Source organism: Ammospiza caudacuta, chromosome 8 (genome assembly GCF_027887145.1).
Source record: "Ammospiza caudacuta isolate bAmmCau1 chromosome 8, bAmmCau1.pri, whole genome shotgun sequence".
Taxonomy (NCBI): Eukaryota; Metazoa; Chordata; class Aves; order Passeriformes; family Passerellidae; genus Ammospiza; species Ammospiza caudacuta.
Window position 1 is genome coordinate 11,609,255 of NC_080600.1, and position 20,278 is coordinate 11,629,532.

At 46.7% G+C, this 20,278-nt stretch overlaps 1 protein-coding gene across 2 annotated transcripts in view; it reads left to right on the top strand.

The window, feature by feature from the left end:
* Positions 1-20,278, top strand: part of SLX9 (SLX9 ribosome biogenesis factor) — a 40,403-nt gene that overhangs the window by 15,029 nt on the left and 5,096 nt on the right. For both annotated transcript variants that reach the window (XM_058809697.1, XM_058809696.1), the window contains exon 3: positions 17,734-17,802. In XM_058809697.1, the coding sequence (XP_058665680.1) occupies positions 17,734-17,802 (69 nt within the window). The remainder of the gene's footprint in view (positions 1-17,733; positions 17,803-20,278) is intronic.

The window sequence follows — 20,278 nt, forward strand, 5'->3', positions numbered from 1 at the left end:
AGGCAGTGTAAATGAGACTTTGTCTGCCTGTGCTGCTGGCAGGCAAGAGCATCAAGTACAAAGTGGCAGAGCCCTGTCACTTTTTTAAAATTTGGCTTGCTTTAAAATTGCTTGCTTTCCTGGTTGTACCAGGAAAATATTTGAAGTTGGGGTAGTGGTGCTGACCTTCAGGGCTGAAATAAAGGTGAAGAGGTGATGGGCTGGAGGAAAAAAACCCAACAAAACAGCTTCTACCTCTTTTAGAGGGGATCACACCTTGTTTTTCCTTTTTTAAAAGATTTCTTCTGCATTTAACTGAGCCAAATGGGTATATTGGAGTAGAGAGACTTGCTCTAAGACCTTTGTTGAAAAACCTTTTTTTGTGGGCCAGACAAAGAGCTCCCTGACAGGAGGCAAGCCTACTTTGTCAGGAGATGAAGAGTTGTGTGGGAGGTCTGCAGTGAGGGGAGGGTCCCAGGGGTCTGTTGGTGGTGGGATGGTGCCCTGTGTCCCTGGAGTGGGAGCAGGGTGTGGATGTGGGTCTGTCCAGGGGGGAGGATGCTGTGTGAGTGTGTGTGTTGTGTAAGATGACAGAGCTGGTGATCCTGTCGGTGCCTCAGGGCTTTTGGGAGCTCTGAATTGTCAGTTGGAGCGGAAGAGCAGTTGAGACAGCACGAAAGCAGCAGCCACCAGAAGTGGCAGTGGCAGCCAGAAAAGATGTGAAGCAGTGTTTGGACCAGTTCCACTTAGAGGGAACTGTGCTTCCAGGAAGAGGGAAGGAGACCTGACATGCTTGGGCACCGCCTGGAATGAGTGTTTGCATGGGCTAGGCTTGTTGAACTGTTTAATCAACATCACCACTGTGAAAAAAACCCCATCAGAACTGGTAGCTCACTGTGTCATGTTTGAATGCTAGAGCTAGTAAGACCCTTTCAAGATTAAAGTGCCATTATGATCCCACGAAGGCTTCATGCAGACATAGGATCACCTTGATCTGTCCTTTAGGGGCTCCTGCTTGGCAGCTTCAGTCTTGACCTTGTGATGGAACAGTTCCTTATCCATGGTACTCAGTTGTACAGTGCTGTGTGAAAACAGCCATCTTGTTTCTGGTCTAGGCATAAACCCTCTGAGCAGGGAGGGCTGTGTGCTCCTGTGGGGCAGGAGGGGGTGCCTGCCTTCAGCAGATGCTAAGCTGCAATAGATGCTGAAAGTGGACTTGAGTTCCATCTCCCCCCCCAATCACAGACCAGAAGAGCAAGGATATTATGCCTTGTACTTCCCCAGGTGGTTATTTTTCCAGCTCTATTCTTCAAATCTTTGCTAATTTTGAAGTCTGCTCTATGTGCCCCTAAGAAGGGGAAGAATGGGAAGTGTTCTGCATTGCCAATCCTGTGTGTCAGGTGTTGCCCAACTGAGCTGGGGGCTGCAGATCAAACATGTGCCTGGCACAAGCTATTTGGGAAGTTTTCCTGGGTATTCTCACCCTCTTTATGTTAGTGTTTAGTCCTCTGTGTGTGCAGCAGTTTACAACGCTGTTTATGATGCAAATGGTGTTTGCACTGACTCATCAGAATGTCACTGGATCGAGCTAATAATTCTTAAATTATGTAAATAATGAAAGTCTGCTGGTGTTAGACTGGTTGAGTTGTGCTGCTCTTTTCTGTGTCTAAATCTAAAGTTACTTTGTATGTATTGCCTAAACAGACTATTGGATAAAAGAAATGAGTATGATTATATTTAATGTGTCTGCTCAGTGGTAGAAGATGTGGCTGGACTTGGTGTTTCCTCAGTGCTCCCAGAGTGCAGGTGTGTGGCTTTCCTGGAGTGTAGGAGCCCTGACAGCTGCAGATGGTGGGATTAACTCCTTGACGTATGCTTGTGCAATAGATAGGGCAGCATGGGGAGGGGACCACACCATGCTAATCTGCCACACAGACTTAACAATCAAGGGCAAGCTCTGACATGTGATTACTTTTTTCATTTCACTGTCAATGCATGGAGTGTTGTGAGTGGGGAAAAGTAACTCATGCCACAGGGAGCCTGAGACCAGGCATGTTAGAGAATCCAAGGAGGAGTACCAGGAGAGGAGAATTAATCAACAGTTAAAATAACACAGTGGAGATTTTGCCATGGTCCTAAAGCTCTGAGTAAGGTTCAGAGTAATTACTGCATAAAAAGAATTGATTGGAGCAGTCAGGAAGTGTCTCTAGAAACTCTCCTTCTGCTTTTCTTTCTGCTGTGTGTAGGCATTGCCCAGATCCTTGTGGCTGTAAACCTGATGGTGGGTTTACTGAGCTTCCTTAGCACAGGGGCAGGAAAAGCCCGTGTGCTCCACCTCAGAGGAGGTATAGGAGCTCACAGCAGTGTCTGCAGCCAGTGCTGTCCTTCCTGAGCTTTCACACTTATCTGCAGATCAGGTTTTTGGCATTGATGCCAGAAGTGTGAAATATGAGCAATGACTCAATTGATCAGAGCTCTTTGGCTTGGAAAAGAGCTCTAATCAATTGAGAAAAAGAGGAGCTAATCAAATTGGTTTGCCCCAGAGACTAAACTTGCTCCCAGTGTCTTCCAGTAAGATAAGCGGGGATAAAAGAAACTGGAAGATTCTGTGTTAAAGGTGGGCAGAGATCCATCAGTAAAATGGCAGTGAAGTTGCAGGACCCCTTGCACATGATTGTTCTGAATTTCTGGTACCCACATGGATTGGAAGCAGATCCTCCAAAATAAAAATTCCTTGGAGGTGCTGCATGCAGACACTCTCTACCTGGGCATTACACCCAGCTGTGGTCAGGCCTGGTATGTTCTTAGCTCAGTGGTGCTCTTTGCTGGACAGCAGGCTCCGGTTCAAGCCCTCAAAGTGCCTTCTGTTAGGGCTTTGTGAGGTGTTGGTGTGCAGCCTCTGCCTGTGGCTGGCCATACAAGGTGCAGGACCAGGGGGCTGCCCATGGGTGCTGCAGTTTTGGGCTGGAAGTGCTAAAAAATGGCTGTTTTTTGTCTCCTTAAGCTACAGCTGGAGATGGGGCAGAGGGGCTGCCAGTGGTACAGCTAAGCAGTGCCAAAGTGGAATTTTCTGTTCCTGCCCTGATCCCAGTCCCAAATACATTCATGCAGTCACCCTGCCCCTTGACTTTTTTAGCCTAAAGTCATCATTACAGTATTTCTGTTGCAATATGAAAACTGGAATGAGAGTGTTAAGAATTTTATCTTGTAGGTGCTTTTAATACAATTCTGTGGCAGACCTGCTGGAACTGAGAACAACTGATTAAAATACTTAGAGGGTACAAGTTAAGCTTTGGGCTTTTTTGCCTGTTCTGCCTGTAATGTTTTTGCAACTGCCAGAAAATTGGTATTTCTTCCCAGTCTGTTCTGCAGTCATTAGTTTGTACTGACTTTCTTCTTTCCTGTGCTTCCTGCTGTCCTTCAGATCCATCATGGAATTAATTGGTGGGGGGAAAAGAACAGGGAAAGAAATTTGTCCACTGCACATGGCAGGAATTAGCTGGCAATGCTGTCTCAGGTTAAGTACAGAATTGTAGCATGCTTTTTTTCCTGTAAGCTACCAAGCATCTGCTGTGTTTCTTGCTTCAAAATAGGATATGCAGGTTTTGTCTGGAAAATAAGGCCTATGGCCAAGACTGGAAATGTTGGTTACTTAGCCCTGGGGAGGAGAGATTAGAGTTTAACAAGCAAACAAGGGCAAGAATACAGTAAGCAATAGAAATGCTGACCCTGCTGCCTTCAGGAAAGGGTAACTTGAGCCCAAGTGGTTGGGATGCCACTGTTTGGAGGCCAGGAAAGAGCTACTGTTTGGAAAGCAGAGACAGGGATCTGTTAGAAAGGTCGGGACTGATTGGATTAACTAGGGCAGCACTGAACGATCATCAAAAACAAAGTAAGGTGGGGCAAGGCTTTTTTAAACTTCCCATTGGTCAAGCACTGGGAACTCTTAGAATAAGCTGGAACTTTTGTTTCTACACCTTTGTCCCAGCAAAGGCTGTGTCTGTGCTCCTGGCTTGGGTCTCACTGGAGCCAGGACTCTGCCCACTGCAGGGTTCCCCCAAGCCTTCCTTCTCACCTCATGCCCATTCATAAAGCAGACCAGACATTGAGTCCTCTGCTGGGTTTCACTTCTAATTGTTTTCTTCTGTTTGCTTACACTGCAGTTCAAGCTGTGCCTGTTTATTCCTTGTGAAATTCCCGTGTGCACATCTGAAGGAAAGTTTGTCATGTTTGCATCTTGAATTTAGAGGCACATATTCTTCCCTGGCTGTGTGCTCTGGGTCACACAGGGCAGAGGAGTGGCTGAGGGAGTGACACTGATTTTATGTGTATCCTATGCTCTGTCATGTGCCTGGGACCAGTCAGCAATCTGCTGTTTGCTAACACACAACATGTAACTTGTAGGGCTGTGGCAATCAGGGTACAGAGATGTGTGTCTCCAAATCTTATGCGTATCTGCTGTATTTTCTTCTTTTTCTTGAGGTCCCTGTGGGGGAAAGTCTAGTGTCCAGACATCTCTGCATGATTTTTTCATGTCAGCATCTCTGCATGTTTTTTTTCCTGTCAGCATCTCTCCAGGAGCCATATCAGGCACTTTGTGATTATATGTGTCTGAAAGCTGCTGCATCCTTGATGGCCTTGAACAGCCTCTTACCATCAGCTTTCTGATAGTCCAGAGATGATAGTTTTTGTTGTGTAGTCTTGGTGGGCTAATCTTTTACCAAGCTCTCCCTTCTGGGTTTTGGGTGTTGACATCCCAGTACCCCTTAAGAGTGAGTAGGAAAATAAGAGAGGACTCTAGGAATGGTGGAAAGCTCATTCCTGGAACAGTTATGGGACCTTAGGAGGAGATGAGAGGCACAGCAGGCTGAACTATACAGCTTTAACTCAGTCTGTGGGGAAGAAGAGAAGGTGCTGTAGCAGTGTTCATGGTAACTGTTTAACAGACAGATATGGGAGACACAGAATTCACTCCCAGAGCTTTTTGTTCAGAGTGCACATCCAGGTTTCTCTGTAGGAGTCCTCTGCCAGCTGCTCCCCTCCTTTACCTTGTGTCTAGCAACAGGGGCTCTTCTGGAGTCCTGTGTCTGAGTGTGGCTGGGAAATCATAAAAGTCAAAGTTGTGGTGTCATGCCAAGTCCTGCCTCTGGTCATCTCCTCTCTCCCATGCCGCATGCTGCCTTTTTCCCATTGGAGCTGTGGCCTCTGCATTTTGGCTGGCTGTTCTCCTAATTAGGTCCTTGGGAAGAGGCAGAACCCAGCTAAGAAATCGGTAGCTAAAAGTACTAAAGGAGAAGGTGAAATAAGGGAGGAAGGAAGATCTTTCAGGCTGTTGATGAGCTGGTGTTACAGCAGGTCAAAACCTGCTGCTTGATGTTGACCCCTGAGCTATTTCTGAAGCTGCTTCTGTTTTTTTCTTCCAGGCTGCAATCAGAGTAAGAATTGGTGCTGGAATGTTTGATCAGGGACTTTGTTTCTTCCTTCTGATGGTCAGACATTTATTTCTCTATGTTTTCTGTGTGTGGGAGAACTGTGTTTGCAGGGTGAGGGTTGGGGTGAGTCTACAAATGATTTTCTTATTTGTCTTGTTTCTCATGGCTTGGTTGGTGCTGTCACTGCTGAATCTCTTACTGTGACAAGATCATCCCTACCCACCCAGAAGGCTTGGCACAGGAGCTGGTGTGCTGTGTCAGAACAAAAACAGCATCCAAACTGGGCACTCCCATCTCTTGACAGCAGCCAGCGGGAAAAACCTGGGGAGTATAAAGCAACACTTTACTCAAAATGCTTAGCTGGTACTTAAAGCATCCCGTGCCTAATAACTATTACAAAAAACTAGTGAACTGCACAGGTAGAAAGCTGTAGGTACCGCCAGTGCCAAATCCATTGAGTGCCCCTGTTCCTCCAGCTGTGAGAGGTTCTGCAGACATTCCCTCTGTCCTTGCTTGTGAACCTGTCCTGAGGACTTGGGAGTGCTTGTGTGCTCATTCATGTCAGGCTGGAATGGGGCATCAGCTGCCCTAGAGATATGCTGCTACTGGTGAATTTTAACTTGTGTCTGAAATAGGCTGTGGGTAATTTAGACCTTGGGACTGAAGGCTGAGAGATCAGTCCAGCTGTCTCACAGCTCCCTGTGCTCCTGACCACATCTCCCTTGGTTTGGCTCAGCTTGTTCAAGAAGCAGGTGAATGACCTGGTGCAGGAGAGTTGGGTTTGTGTGCAGGAGACAGGGTGGAAGATGCAACAACAAATGCTTGGATAAGGTAAGCCAAGCTAAGCTCTCATTTACCAGCACCCTGAGCTACTGTGGAGTCTGCTTGCTGCTGTCTCTGTGCCAAGTTTCCAGATGTCATGTGTTGATAGTGCCCATGGTATTGATACTGGTTCACATCCCATGTCGATCTTTCCAGGGGAAGCAGCCCTGCCTCTGTGTCATTAACATGGAAGTCAATTACTGTTGATTTTTTTTTTTACTTTAGTTCCATTAGAGCCAAGCAATCCAATATTGCATTCAGTATTCCCTGGAGCAAGTCAGCACTTTGCAGACCCCTTCCCTGCTCCCCAAAGCACCCCCAAGCATCCTGGCAGCATCACTGCAGGAGCTGAGAGTGTCTGCATTCCCTTTAGCAGTAGGTGGGGCATTGGCACACAGAGACCTTGGAGTGGTGTTCTGGAGATGTTGCCTGTGCAGGCATGTGGTGGAAGAGGCTGCCAGTTTGCCGAGAAAACAGATTTACTGAACAGAGAATTTAGTAAATGAAATCAGGGCTCCTTCCTCCTCACCCAGCCAAGGGTGAGGGCTGCCTACCTTAGGTGTGGCTGAATACACTCAGGCTTTTGGACTGCTGACCTTTTTTTTTCTTAACAAATGTTTTGGTTAAATCCCAGCTTGATTGTGGATGCTGAATCACTATTTCTGATTAATGGAACTTTTTTTGAGGAGGTGTAGGGAAGCAGAGGTGTGACATCTCAGCTTCCTTGTCCTTGAGCTGTGCAGCTCTCTGAACAGTGGTGGCAGGGTGGTCCTTCCTACTGATGGAGTATCCTCTCTGCTGAAAAGGCAGCCTGAGATAGCTACTTGCCAGTGTTAGAAGGGTGCATTCAGGGCCATCCAGAAAATCCCTTTCCTTAGGTCTGGATTGCAATACACCCTTTAGATGCTAATTTAGCAAACCTTCCAAGAAGAGGCAGGGAAACTGTTAGCTGGGAAGAATGCTTTTGTGGCTCTTCAGAGGATTTCTCATGGTTTTGCCCATGTACTTTCATTGCATCCTTGTGTTTCTGGACACTTGTGAAGAAGGGAAGGCTTCAGGAATAAATTTTAGACTTTTTAGTCTTTTCCTACTTTGTCCAAGCCCATATTGCTGTTGGAAGAGTTGTTACTGTGGGAGATAGAGGGGTGCAGAGATCAGGCTTGGATGTTACTTTTGGATCAGCTGTCAGGTTTCAAAAGTCATAGGTTTAGATTTTTCTGGAAAACACTGATTGGCATAAGCACAATTGTTTCTCAAATGGAAGTTGCTGAAGTACTTGATGCCCTTCTAGCAAACTAGGCACTGAGGAAGTAATGCTAGGGGGGAATTATCTCCTCTCCCAGCTCCTCTCTGCCTTCTGCTGTGCCCCTGCATGCTAATTCCTTCTCAGCTGATGGAAGGAGAGCATCTGTGCCATCTGTGCCTCATGTGCCCTGTGCAGAAGAGCAGGCTTAGTGAGTAGGGTGCTTCAGGTCACCAGGCTAGGAACAGAAATGATCCTCCTCCTCTTCTCCCTGTCTGCCCAGATGGGCTTTGGTTTTGCTGTGACCTTTTTACTGGAAGACAAACCTCTCTGAACATTTAATGGTGTCCTGTGGGTGCCCACCTTCCTGTAATATCCTTGTTCCTGCCCCTTCCCTTGCTGTCCCTACTTCTCTCCTTTTTCTCTCTGCAAGAGCTTCATCATTATGTTGCTGTCATTTGAAACTATGATTTCAGCCAGTTTTGACAGTCTTCTCTTGACCTTCATGCTCAATTCTTCCTCCTTTGCTGTGGAGACATTTGTGATGTGATCTCTCCTCTCTGTGCTGCTGAAGCTCCTGTATGTAACTCCCACTTATTGCTGATCTTGTGGTTGTTTTGTTTTCTACCCTGGAGTTACATATCTGCACAGTCTACTCAGGGCAGTTTCTGGCTGGCATTGTTGCCTGGGAATATAATTAAGTATTGATCACTGGGCATTCAGCAGTCACATGAGTTAACATATTAATTATGTGTAAGAGTTTGTCATTCCAGTAATGTTTGTTCCCTACTGGCTGGCATAGTGTGTGTATTGAGAGGAAGGGTGTACATGGACCTTGGAGTGGTGTTTGCTTTCTCTTTTGCCTTTTAATGGTTATGAATCCCTTGACCAGTGGTGCTCTGGGCATTGCTCTTTTGCTGGTGCTGTTGTTTTTTGCCTGTTCCTGCTTGTTCTCTGCTGATCATAAATTTTCAGAAGCCTTACACTACCTCAGTGGTTACTTCTGACGGCAGCCAGGCTGGAGTAATCCCAGTTAACATCTTGCTTCCAGACTATCTGCCAGTGGTTGTCTTGATTGAGGAGCTGAGTAGCTGCTGGCTGGAAGATGTATGTGTGTGCCAAGCCTCCACATCACAGAGAGTGCAAAAAAATCCACCTTGTGCTCCTTGCTCCCTTCTTCACTGCTCTGACTCCTACCCCACCCTTAGCCCTACAGAGGGGATCCGTTGTGGATATGTGGCTTAATATGGAAAAAAATGTTTCTCTGCTGCAATGTCTTGCTACCAGTACACATTGGATTCTGTCCATTAAAATTCTTTGAAAACCTCTGGCCAAAGGCAGCTTTTAATAGGAGCTGTGTGATTACCCTGAAACAGTCCTTGCCAGCTTCCCCTGTGCCACAACTGGTGTGAAACATCATAAAGCCTGACCTCAGTGTGTGGGGGGAGATTATTCACATGTCTGGAGATGGGCAGTGGAGCTGGGGAAGGGTCTGGAGCAAAAGCCTGATGAGGAGGAGCTGGGGGAGACTCAGCCTGGAGAAAAAGAGGCTCAGGAAGGACCTTGTCACTCTCTATAGCTCCCTGACAGGAGGGTGCAGCCAGGTGGGGCTTGGGCTCTGCTCCCAGGGAGCAAGGGACCAGAGGAAATGCCTCACGTTGTACTGGGGGGGTTTAGGTTGGATACTGGGGTACTGGGGGAAGTTCTTCACTGAAAGGGTGATCAGGCATTGGAAGGTGCTGCCCAGGGCAGTGGCAGACTCACATCTCTGGACGTGTTCACAAGGTGTCTGTGGTGCTTAGGGAGATGGCCCAACGATGGAACCTGCACTGGTGGTTGGATTTGATGATCTTAGAAGTCTTTTCCTGCTATCCAACCTAAACTTTGCCTGACTCAGCTCCCTGCCCTTTCCTTGAGTCCTGTCCCTGGTCACAAGAGTGAAGAGGTCAGTATCTGCCCCTCTGCTTGCCCTCAGGAGCATGTTGAAGACCGCAGTAAAGTCTCCCCTCAGTCTTGCCAGGCTGCACAAAGTGACCTGAGCCCCTCATAAGGCTTCCCCTCCAGACCCTTTCCCATCCTTGTGATCCCTCTTTGGAAGCTCTCTATCAGCCTGATGTCTTTTTTGGTACTGTGGTGCCCAAAACTGCGCACAGGACTGGAGGTGAGGCCACAGCAATGCCAAGCAGAGTAGGACAATCCCGTCCTTTGACCAGCTGAAAATGCTGCATTATTTTGTTTGTTTTATTAGTTTCTCTTCTTTCCCCAAGGTATCACTTTGCCATCAGGTCAAGTGTGCACCGTCTCCACTTAGCAGGATGGAAAGGCTGAGCCATGGGATTGCTCCTGCCTCTCTTTTTTCCATCTCCATCTGAGGAAAGGTCCAGCTGTAGCCCTTGCTACTGGCTGCATCCCTGCCTTGTCAGATGATGCAGGGAGTGGTTCCTGCAGGCACTTGTTTCACCAAGTTGCACAGTGAACACGGTCTGGTTGCCTGTCCTTCCTCATTTCAGTCAAAGAAATGATTTCAGATGATGCAGTCTGTCTGAATCCCTCCATGGCCTGTTTTTCCCAGGAAGGTGGCTCTGAATGCTAAACCTGGCCCCAAGAAATGAGGAAAACTGGGTACTTCTACAAACAAACTAATGAATCCATGGAATGTATTGTGTGTAGGAGTGGTGGGAAGGTGGGGCTCTGCACTAGCAGATCCTGGTGTTTGCTGTAATCCCTGAGAAACAAACAACTCCACATCTCGTTCTGGGTGATGTCTCATACCTCCTCCTGTGTGCAGCTGGTCTGCTGCCAGTGCTGCAGTGCCAGCTGACAGTTACCTATTTGTCTGTCTGCCTTGCAAGTTTGTCCCTCTGTGCTTTTGTCCCTCTGTCCTCTGAGCATCTTTAAATCCATGTTTTGTCTTCTCTCCTTCCCTATTTTTGTCTGCTCTCTCCCCTTTCCCCAGAAGCCCATCAGGCCCCTGCTTTGGCTTTGAGTGGAAATGCAGCATAAAAAGCTGCCTGAGGCAGGCATGGCTGGAGCTGGATGATCTTTAAGGGCCCTTCCAACCCAAATAATTTTGTGGTTCTGTGATAAAATGCAGTGTCTCCATTGAATCCACCCACTGGGAATGTAATAACAAGTACAGCTGAGCAGAGCTGCCTCCCCTAAGGTGCTGAAAGGCATAGGTGAAAGAAACACCAGGTGCCAAAACAGTATGAGAGGGGTTATAGGAACCAGTGGCTGGAAAACTTCCCCAGGGAATGCCAGTTTAATTGTCTGCTAGCTAATATGCAGTTAAAAGACAAGGAAATGAAGGTAAACTGTTTGTGCTTTTTGGATAAATAAGCACCAGATAAAATCCAGTAGTGTAACTATTTCAGATCTAGGTCTTTCACTGTGTAATACTGCAGAGATACTGAACTACTGATTTTTAAAGCTTCTCAAAGGACAGGATAGTCAAAGGTAATCTTATTAGCAGGAAAGGAAAAGATATTTTGGGGAAAATCTCTTTCAAATGCAGGCCTGCAAGGCATTGTCAAAAAGCATAGTAATTTTTCGGTGTTCTGCCCTAAGGAGAGAATTTACCCATCGGTAAACATGAATTACTCCTGGTCTCAGAATAAATCTCGTTCCAGAGATTGGCTGCTGTTCTGGCTTTTATAGAAATGGTGCTCTGGTCTTCTCACTGCCCTTTATTGAAACTGCAACATCCACACCAATAGCTAAGGTGCCTATATCGCTGTTGCTAAAATACACATTTTTATACTCAGTAAAAGGACTCTTGCCAACTGTCCAAATTGTGCTGCAGACTCACTGGAGTCTACTTTGGTGGTCCACTTTGACCAGATAAAGCAGGTTGTTTAGGGCTGTGTCTAGTCAGGTTTTGAATATTTCCCTGGGTGGAGACCTGGGGGCTCCATAACCTCCTGACAATTTAAAAAATCATGAAAGTTTTCCCAAAAACTGTGTGCTCCTTGTCACTGGGCACCATTGGGAATAGTCTGTCTCCTTCCTCCTCTTCCTTTCCACCAGGTATTATGCACATGTATAGGATTTCCTTTGAGGCCTCTTTTCCAGCCTTTGCTCAAGTAAAAGACACTCCAGTTCCTTAATAATTTTAGTAGCCCTTACCTGGATTAACTCTCCCATTCATGTGTTCCCCTTGTCCTGGGGAGCCCAGGAGGGGACCCATTGCTCCAGATGTGGCCTCACACATCCAGATGTGGGGCAGAGGCACTCAGATGCTGTCAGACCTGCAGGAGCAGGGGAGCAGGTTTAGTGGCTGTAATCCCAACGAGGATCATGTGCTGCTTATCTGCAAAACTTCTGCCAGGGCTGGGTGCTGCACCTTTGGCAAGGCTGCTCTTTGGGGAAGTGAGGATTGCCTGTGCTCCCTAGGAAGTTTTTCCCCAAGAGTCTGATCTTAGGAATGTATATCCTTTTTTTATATATATGTATTCCTGCATCTTCCCCTGTGTCTGAATTGCAGCAGAGGAAGCTGCTTTAACTGGATGGCAATGCTTAATGCCCCTGTACAAGCTCACTAACTCTTGTTGGTTATCTTGAGCCAGTCAGTGTTGTTTCCTCTGGTTGAGGGATGGTCCAGGCTTCCCTGGTGCTGCCTGAAGGAGCATTTGGCCTCAGCTCCACTGTCTGCAGTTCTTGGAGGTGTTTCTCTTGGGCTTTTATATGGGGTGGTGGAAGCAAAGAAAATGTTCATTCTCCTCTCTTGATGGGGCTAGGGGCATGAAGTTGCTCTCAGTAGCCTCTGGTGGGGTTTCTCTGCTCACAGTGTTCAGGCAGGATGTTGGAATGGTCAGGTTTCTTGCCTTACTGTGGAAAATCTGCTGCAGACCTACAGCTCTCTCTTCCAGCTTGACTGCAAGAAGGCTTTGCCATTCATACAATCATAGAATTGTTAAGGTCAGGAAAACTCTCTAAGACTGAATCCCACCATTCCCCCTGCACTGCCAGGTGTGCCCCTAAGCCATGTCCCCAAGTGCCACACCCACACCTTTTGAATGCTTCCAGGGCTGATGCTGTGGGTTCTGCTGCTCTTGTGGCTGAGTGACCTTTTGTAAGGCTGGAAGCTGCAGCAGAGCTTGCTGAGAGCTGCTGGGCATAAATTAAATTCACTGTGATCACAGGTATTTAAATTGTTTTTGGGGGCTGCACAGAGAGGAAATATATGCCAGTGATAGCAAGGAAAAAGTCAACTTCTTTGCCATGCCATTCCTTGACAAATGAGAATATTTGCACTAAGTAATTTATGATACTTTTGGAGAACTCTTTTGTTGGATGAAATGCACACACCCTTGTTGCATGTACATAGAAAGGGGTGTGTGTGTGGGGGGGGGGTTAAAATGTCTTTTTTTGTAAGCAGACTCATTCTCCCAAAGCTGGAAAGGGGATTTCTTGAAGGGGATCACACCTGATCTTGGAATGTCCCTGACATGGTGTGTGTTTCCCAGGGCACCTTTCTGTGGGTGAGCCTTTCTGCATTTGTCTTGTGGGCTTTCAAGTTTTCCATGTCAGGGAGTACTGACACCTATCCTTTTATTTTCCTTTCTTCTTTTTACTTTTCCCCATGGCAGGGGTTTGTGATGAGTTAGTCTTTAAGGTCCCTTCTAGCCCAAACTATTCTATGATTTCTTTGTTTCCCGGAGCCTGAAATAGCAACACCAACCTCCTGTATTAGACTCTGCAATTCTTGGCTCAGAAACCCGGGTTCCCTGTGGCATTTCAGCCTTGGTTATAAAAATAACCTTCAGCTGCACAAGTGGCTTTAGGAGCAGTGACACACTGGGCCACCTTGAGCATCCTCTGTGTGCCTGTCTGTGACTGGGGCTGAATCTCTTCTGGGGAGGGCTGCTGAGAGCATGAAAGATGAGGCGCTAAAATGGACAAAGCCTTGGGCAGAGGAGAAGGAGGTGCTTTTACCTTGTGCAAGGGGCTGAGTGTGCCAGCAGCACTTCAGACACAGTGTGTAAGGACAGCCTTTGTCTCTGAGGTCGTCTTTCACAGCCTGCTGTGTACATTGTGACTTCCCAGTCACCTCCTGAGGGGATGTGCTCCCCCCTCTAATGGAACATCACTGAGTGCCCCTGTGAGCTGAGGCTGAGCTGGGCTGCCTGGGAGGCCTTGTGCCCGTGCTGGGGCTGCTTGGAGCCTGGGGATGTTTACCAGGCCTGGCAGAGCCATGACCTTGCTGTGAGGACACGGCTGCACTGCTGCTCTGGGCTTCCAGGGGGAGGCCAGGCTTGGAAGTAGGCTGTGCTTCAGATAACCAGGGCATCTGAAGGGGCAGAGAAGGCAGATCCCGCTTCTTGTAGGATGCCTTTGTTATAAATATGTAATTTAATAGTTGGCTCTCACAATTAAGAGACAGATATTTTATAGGTGTATAGTGATGTTGTTGTAATATGTCATTCCATAGTCCTCTTTCCTCCCCCCCCCTCCCCCCCCGTAATAGCCATGGTAGTCATGACATTTAGAGGAGGCTGGCTTGTTACCAGGAGCTAACATAATACCTGACCTCCAATCAAGATGTAAAAAGTAGTCTCCACCAATGGATGGCAGGGAAAGAGTAGACTGACAAAACTTTCAGAGGAACTAAAGATATAAAAGGCAGAGCATCTATTTTGTTGAGGAGCCATGTGGCTGGTAGTCATGGTGTGGGGGCTCCCAGCACTGTGATTTTTCCTTATTCAGTCCTTTGTTGCAATTAAATTTTACAAGTGAGGGTCATTGCTCACACCTTCCACATTGGGGCAGGAAGAATGCGTGCATGCTGGTATAATTGTGTGAACAAAAATAATGCAGCTTGTTTTAGATCATGAAAAGCAAATGCTGTATCCATGGAGAAACCTGCCCTGGCCCAGGAGGAGCTGGCACCTTTTCCTCCAATGCTGGTTCCCAAGCCTGCTCAGGGTGCAGCAGGGCTTGGATTGGGCAAAATCCAAATGTGTTTCCTGTGCCCCATACATACAGGTACCAAGCTGTCCCTAGGGGCTCCTGTAACAGCAAGAGGACAAAGAGTTTGGGTACAGCCCCTTGCCCCTGTCCTTGCCACCCCTAAGCCTTGGTCACCAATGTGCATCAATGCTTTGGGAGCAGTGGAGCTGGAGGTCACAGACTGGGAGCTGTCAGTGGGATGAGGGCAGGGAGCTGTGGAGCATCCTCTCAGCCAGAGGACATCTTGGCTGCTTTTTGCCTGGCCCGTGTTGTCCCTCAGCTCTGTTCCTAGAGGAATAAGAACACCTCAGGGGCCGTGCAGTGACAGCTGCCAGGTCACAGCACTGTTGCCTGTGCCCCAGGAGACTGTCCTTACCATTTCCCAGGCTCTTTATTGGACAAGAGCAGTGCGCCATTTACAAGTGACACTATGTAATTTAAGAAAACAACCCCAAACCACACCCAATATCTGCTTTTGGATGTAGTCTGACTTCCTTCATTAACTCATCTCACAGCTGTAGGCATATGCTCATTCTTGCTATTACACAACTGAGGCTAAAATTAAAACATCTGTTGTTATTTAACTTGAGTTTGCCAAAATACTATGTTTTGAGCAGCAACAGCTTTACTGTTGTGTATCATTGGGGTTTTGGAATATTAATTAATGTTACATGTTGTTTCTTAATGTCTCATAGCCCAGGAGGAGCTTTGCAAATGCCTGGTGCTGAAGGACCCTCCTCTGTCCATGTGGCATTGCACAGGTTTATTGAATATTTCTGGTAATGGCCAAATGCTCCAAGTAATGGAGTTTCCTGGAACTGTCAAACCCTCTTGGCTGCAGAGCCAAAATCAAATAGTGGGATCTTGGGGCAGGGAAGCCTCTAGTGTTACAGTTTTAACTCACTCCAGCTTCTTTCTGAATGCCTAGAAAGGATCAAATGGGGATTTCTAAGGTAGGATTTATAGACATATTTAGTCTAAGGAGTTCTTTATGAAAAGTAGTCACATATATATGTGTCTGCGTGTGTATATATATTCTATTTTTTTTAGTCTGAGTCCTTTACCAAAAAGCCCTGAAGATTTCTGAAATTAAGGAAGCCATCCTCAAAAATCTGCTTCTCTGTCATGAAAGCAGCATCCTAAGGATTGCCAGGAGTAGTACCAAATGCTTGATGTAGGTGGCAAAAAGCTATTGTGGTTTTTTTTAACCTGTTTGTATCTGGCATGTCTTGTACTGTACAGATCAGAGGGAAGAAAGAAGAAAGCACGTTCTTGCTAAAATGAATGATTGTCAAATTTACAGTGTGGAAATTATCCTTAGTTAATGTGATGGGGTTTGCTCACCTTTCCCTTAGCCATGTAATGGGGTTTGCTCACCTTTCCTTCATTCATAGGGTTTCAAAGGCAAGTGTTGTTAAATTACCTGTGGAATGGGCTGGAGAGGGGGATTCAAACCCTTCTGATTTCACAGGAAAATAATTAAAATGGAGCTGTGGTTTGGCTTGATCTCAGAGGTGCTTGCAAGCTAAATAAAAACAAAAGGCTGCCTTGGGGACAGTCTGTGCTGTTAATTAACCAGCTGAATTCTGCCTTCACTGTCCTCCAGTGGCTTTGCAGCGGTTTTGGCACTCGACATCACAGCTGGAAGCTGCCAAACAACTTTGCACCCTCAAGCAGCTGAGCAGCCTTCTGAGGGCAGGCTGGGATATGGAAATTGGAGTGTCTAGAGAGCCAAGTGATGGAAAAGGGCAGGAACTGGCTGCTGGCAGAGGAGGGATGCAGCTCCTTTCCCTCAGGCACTCTCTGGTTATCTGTGGCCACCTTCCCCCTCCCTGGCCAGCAGCAGGGTTGGGTTCCTGCCAGGAAAACAGCTTTTGTGTTTCCTTAAATATTCCACTACTGTTTTGGGGAAAAAAAAATACCAACCCAAACCTGAATTGCTGTTATTACTGCAGCTGGCTGAATCGGGCCTTTTTATTTTCATTAACAAATGCTGCCAGGCCATGTTTTTCCAGTGAAGTCATGAGTGTGTTTCCAGATGAGGGGCAGATCTTCCCAGCATTGCCATGGCTGAAATTTGGGCAGGCTGGAGCAGCTGTGATGTCCTGTGCAGGCAGCCTTCTGGAGATCATTGAGATGGGATAATAATTCCATAATAATGATAATATGTATGTCATAATTGACTGTCATTCATCCTTTTGTCCCCTGAAACCACAGAAATGTGGGGTGATGGGGCTGGGCATAGCTCAGAGTTGGTTATTGGATCATGCAATTTATTCTTACAGCATCTGCTTTGATACCACAACAAATGTGGTTTTACTAAGTGCTGTTTGGGAATTTATTTTTCTGGGAAATGAGGCTGTGGAAGCTCCAGCTTCATTCTCCCTTAGAAGCTCAAAACATGATGGTGATTGTTGGTTTTGTGGGAAGGTCACCTTAGCCCCAGCAAGTTTGTTCTGTTCTTAAGAAATTATTAAAGGATGCTTTTGTTCAAATCATCCCAAAGGATCTGTAGCTTCAGAGAAGTTATCCTCAGTGAGTTGTTTTCATAATTGTACTGAACTCCTTTCTTTGGGAAGGAAAAAAGGGGTGCTTTTTCTTTTCTACCTTTAAGAATAAGCTAAGGTGAATAGTATGATCTTTAGGGAGCTTGTTACTCTATAGGAATTCTAGTATTTCCAGCACATTTCAGGAGAAAAGTTGGCTCAAGTCAATTTAGGTTAAATGTGTGAGATGAGATACAATTTTATAGCACTTGCAACGGATCTCCAGTAAAAACATTTGTGATGATAGTTTACTTTATATTGGATATCTGTGCTCAACAGCTGCTTTCCAAATACTGAATTTGCTAAGTAGTAGGTACTAGTCTATTTTACAGGTTGCTAGTGACCAGCTCCTCCTTAGGGCTGCCCTTGGATATATTTCAGAACATTCTCCTTGTGAGGGTGGGCAGGCCCTGGCACAGGCTGAAACGGTGGCTGCCCCATCCTTGGAAGTGCCCAAGGCAGGTTAGATGGGGCTTGGAACAAGCTGCTCTGGGGCCCACAGCAGGGGGGTTTGAAATGGGATGAGGTTTGAGGTCCTTCCCAATCTGTACCATTCTGTGATCCTATGCTGATGATCTGATCTGCTTATTTGTTTCTTGTTTTTTAACTCACAGCAAGGCAGATTTGATTTGTTTGGCTAAAAGTTGGGGTGCAGGGTAGCCTTTGGATCTGCCTGCTGTGCCAGCAAGTTCAAAAGCTTCAAGGGTTGAACAGAATCTATTGTGCAGGAGCCAGGCTCCATCTCATGTCTCTTCTCTTCTAGGTTTGCAAGAAAAAACAGTACTTTCTAAAAAAGAGAAGATGAAGCTGAGGAAGGAAAGATGGCTGCAGAGTGAGTATTCCTGTGACACAGTATCACAAAGCATAGTTCTGATGGATCTCTGTACTCTGGGTTTGGGTGACAGAATCCTTCTCAGAAATCTTCATCCCTCCCCAGCACTGGCATAGAAGTTCCAGGTATTGTTTCTCAGTGTTTAGCACCAAGACTTAGTCATGGCCCCAGTTCTGCTTTTGATTTTTACTATGTGTAATATGTGTGACTACATAAACCCTTTGTTTTTGCAGAAAGGCACTGTGTCCATATAAGTTTAGCATATTGTTCTATCTTTTACAACTCTGGTACAGATGTGAGTAGCTGTCTGGTGGAGCTCCTCCTCACCCAGGAGCCAGAGGGATGGCAGGAGAGGCTGGAGCTGAGCTCTGTGCTGCCATCAGCTAATCCCAGACCTCTGGTGAGACCCTGCAGTGGGCTCTCCTGCCCCCTCAGTAGGGGAGAGCTCTGGACACTGCTGGCTGTGTTACTGCTGTTTCCCACATGCTGCAGGTCAGTGAACCCACTTAGCAGACAGTCTGGCCTGTCTCGAGCACTGAAATATGAGCTAACCAAGCCCAGCCCATGGCAGAAATGCTTCTCTTTGCCTGTTTTTGCTCGGAGTGTCTTAGCACAGGAGGGGACTGTGCAGTTGTACCCAGTGTGGCAGAGGGGTTCCTTGTGTCACCTGAAGGTGTTCTTGGGACAGGCTTTGTTCCTAACACCTTCTTGCCCAACAGAGTTGGACACAGACTATTTTTGGGGCAGAGGCTTTCTGCTACCCCAAATGCTGTCTGTGCCTGAGCTCTAAGCCCAAGCTCATTAACCTTTCATTTCACCAGCTGCACTGAAGGTGTGTCTGGCTTTTTCTTAGATAAAATGGTATGAATTTAACACACATGAATGGAAGGAAACCTCCTCCCAAACAACCAGCCAACAGCTTCTGAGTGCCTGGACATCTTCTTTGGACACAAAACACAGATGGCTTTGCTAGTCAAGTTCAGCTGCTTTGGGAAAGCCCAGGAGCAGGATCCTTACAGGGTCTTATTCTAGCCCTCCTGATGCCTTTGTAGCATCAGTCTTTCCCAAGATCATGCGTGCTGTTTTGGCCCTGCTGTGGCCTCTTCCCTTTCTCTTGGCTTTGAAATTACTAAAATGAGGGAATACAAGTGAAATGCAGAGACTTTGCTCTGGGGAGAACAAATATCTGCCAAGACAGGTAATTTAGCCTGAAGTTTACTGTCTTGGTCATGTTAAAAGTGCTTTACAGGCACAGTAGTACCTAAAAACTCTGCCAGTTCTTTGTGGAGAAAGAGCTTTTTGTCCCCCAAAAAGAGAAGCCAGCTTGGACTGCTCAAGTTATCACTACATCTCTGTTTTCCTAAATCTGAGTTTGTTGTTTCTTCTTGTCCCAGGGCTGCTTTTGTGACACTGGATGCCAAGACCCTGGGAACCAAAGATCAGCCAGTAGTGCAAATGCACAACTTTCTCCCATTCCAATAAGTAATCTTAGGAGAGACTAGAGAGGGGAAAAAACTTAAGTAATGCTTCAGACATTAGAAGTATGCACATTTAAAAATACATATGTTGCATGGCTCCTCATCTGAACAAGACTTCATAGGAAAAGAATTTAGCATGTTTGCGCAGAATCAGGTGTCTGAAAATTTTCAGCACATACTGTTTATGAAAGCACTGAAGTAGTCAGCTTCATAAAGCCAGACCAAAAAAAGAAGTCATGCAGAACAGAAAGCTGTGTTCTTGGCAGGAATTGCTGTGAGGAGAAGTGTTTCCAATCCTGATTTGTCACAAACATCCATGTGCAGCAGAGCTGCAGTTCATGAAAAACTGTTGCTCTTCTACTCAGCTGAGCTGGAGAATGAGCAAGGCAAAGGTATTAAAGGAGCAGCCACTGAATTTGAGTTCAGCTTCCTTGACTGTGGGAGCAGGATTAGACCCAGGCTTGTGGTCTGTAAGTGGGACTGGCTGCTTTTGTGCTCCCACCAAAAATACTTCTGGCTTCTGTTGGCCTCTCTGTGTCACCAGCTCTGCCCCAAGGCTTCTGGCACACTGTCATGTCCACACAAGGAGTTTGTAGCTCATCATCCCTGCAGTTGTCCAAGGGATTTGTGGGTCAGGTGGGGCATCTTGGAGTTGAGCTGGAGGCCTGTAGCAGTGCTGGGCTTTTGTGGGCTGTCCTAAAGGATGTATTCTGCTGGTGCTCACCCTGGAAACTGCTGGCTTTGGGAAGCATGAGCAGCTGTGGGACTTACTGCCACATCAGAGAGCCTCAAGGACTGAGGCAGAAGCCTGTGGCTTTTAATGTTCACCTCTTAAGACAAAGAAGGAGACAGATACAGCATTTGTGGAGCTCTCTGTGCCTGCACCCTTGTCAGAGCTGCTGCTGGGAGACCAGGAAACCTGGTCCTGAGAAAGGCTATGTGCATCTGCCACTTGGGGCAGTGCTTTTCCAAGGGTCCAGTTTATCCAGCATCTGTCT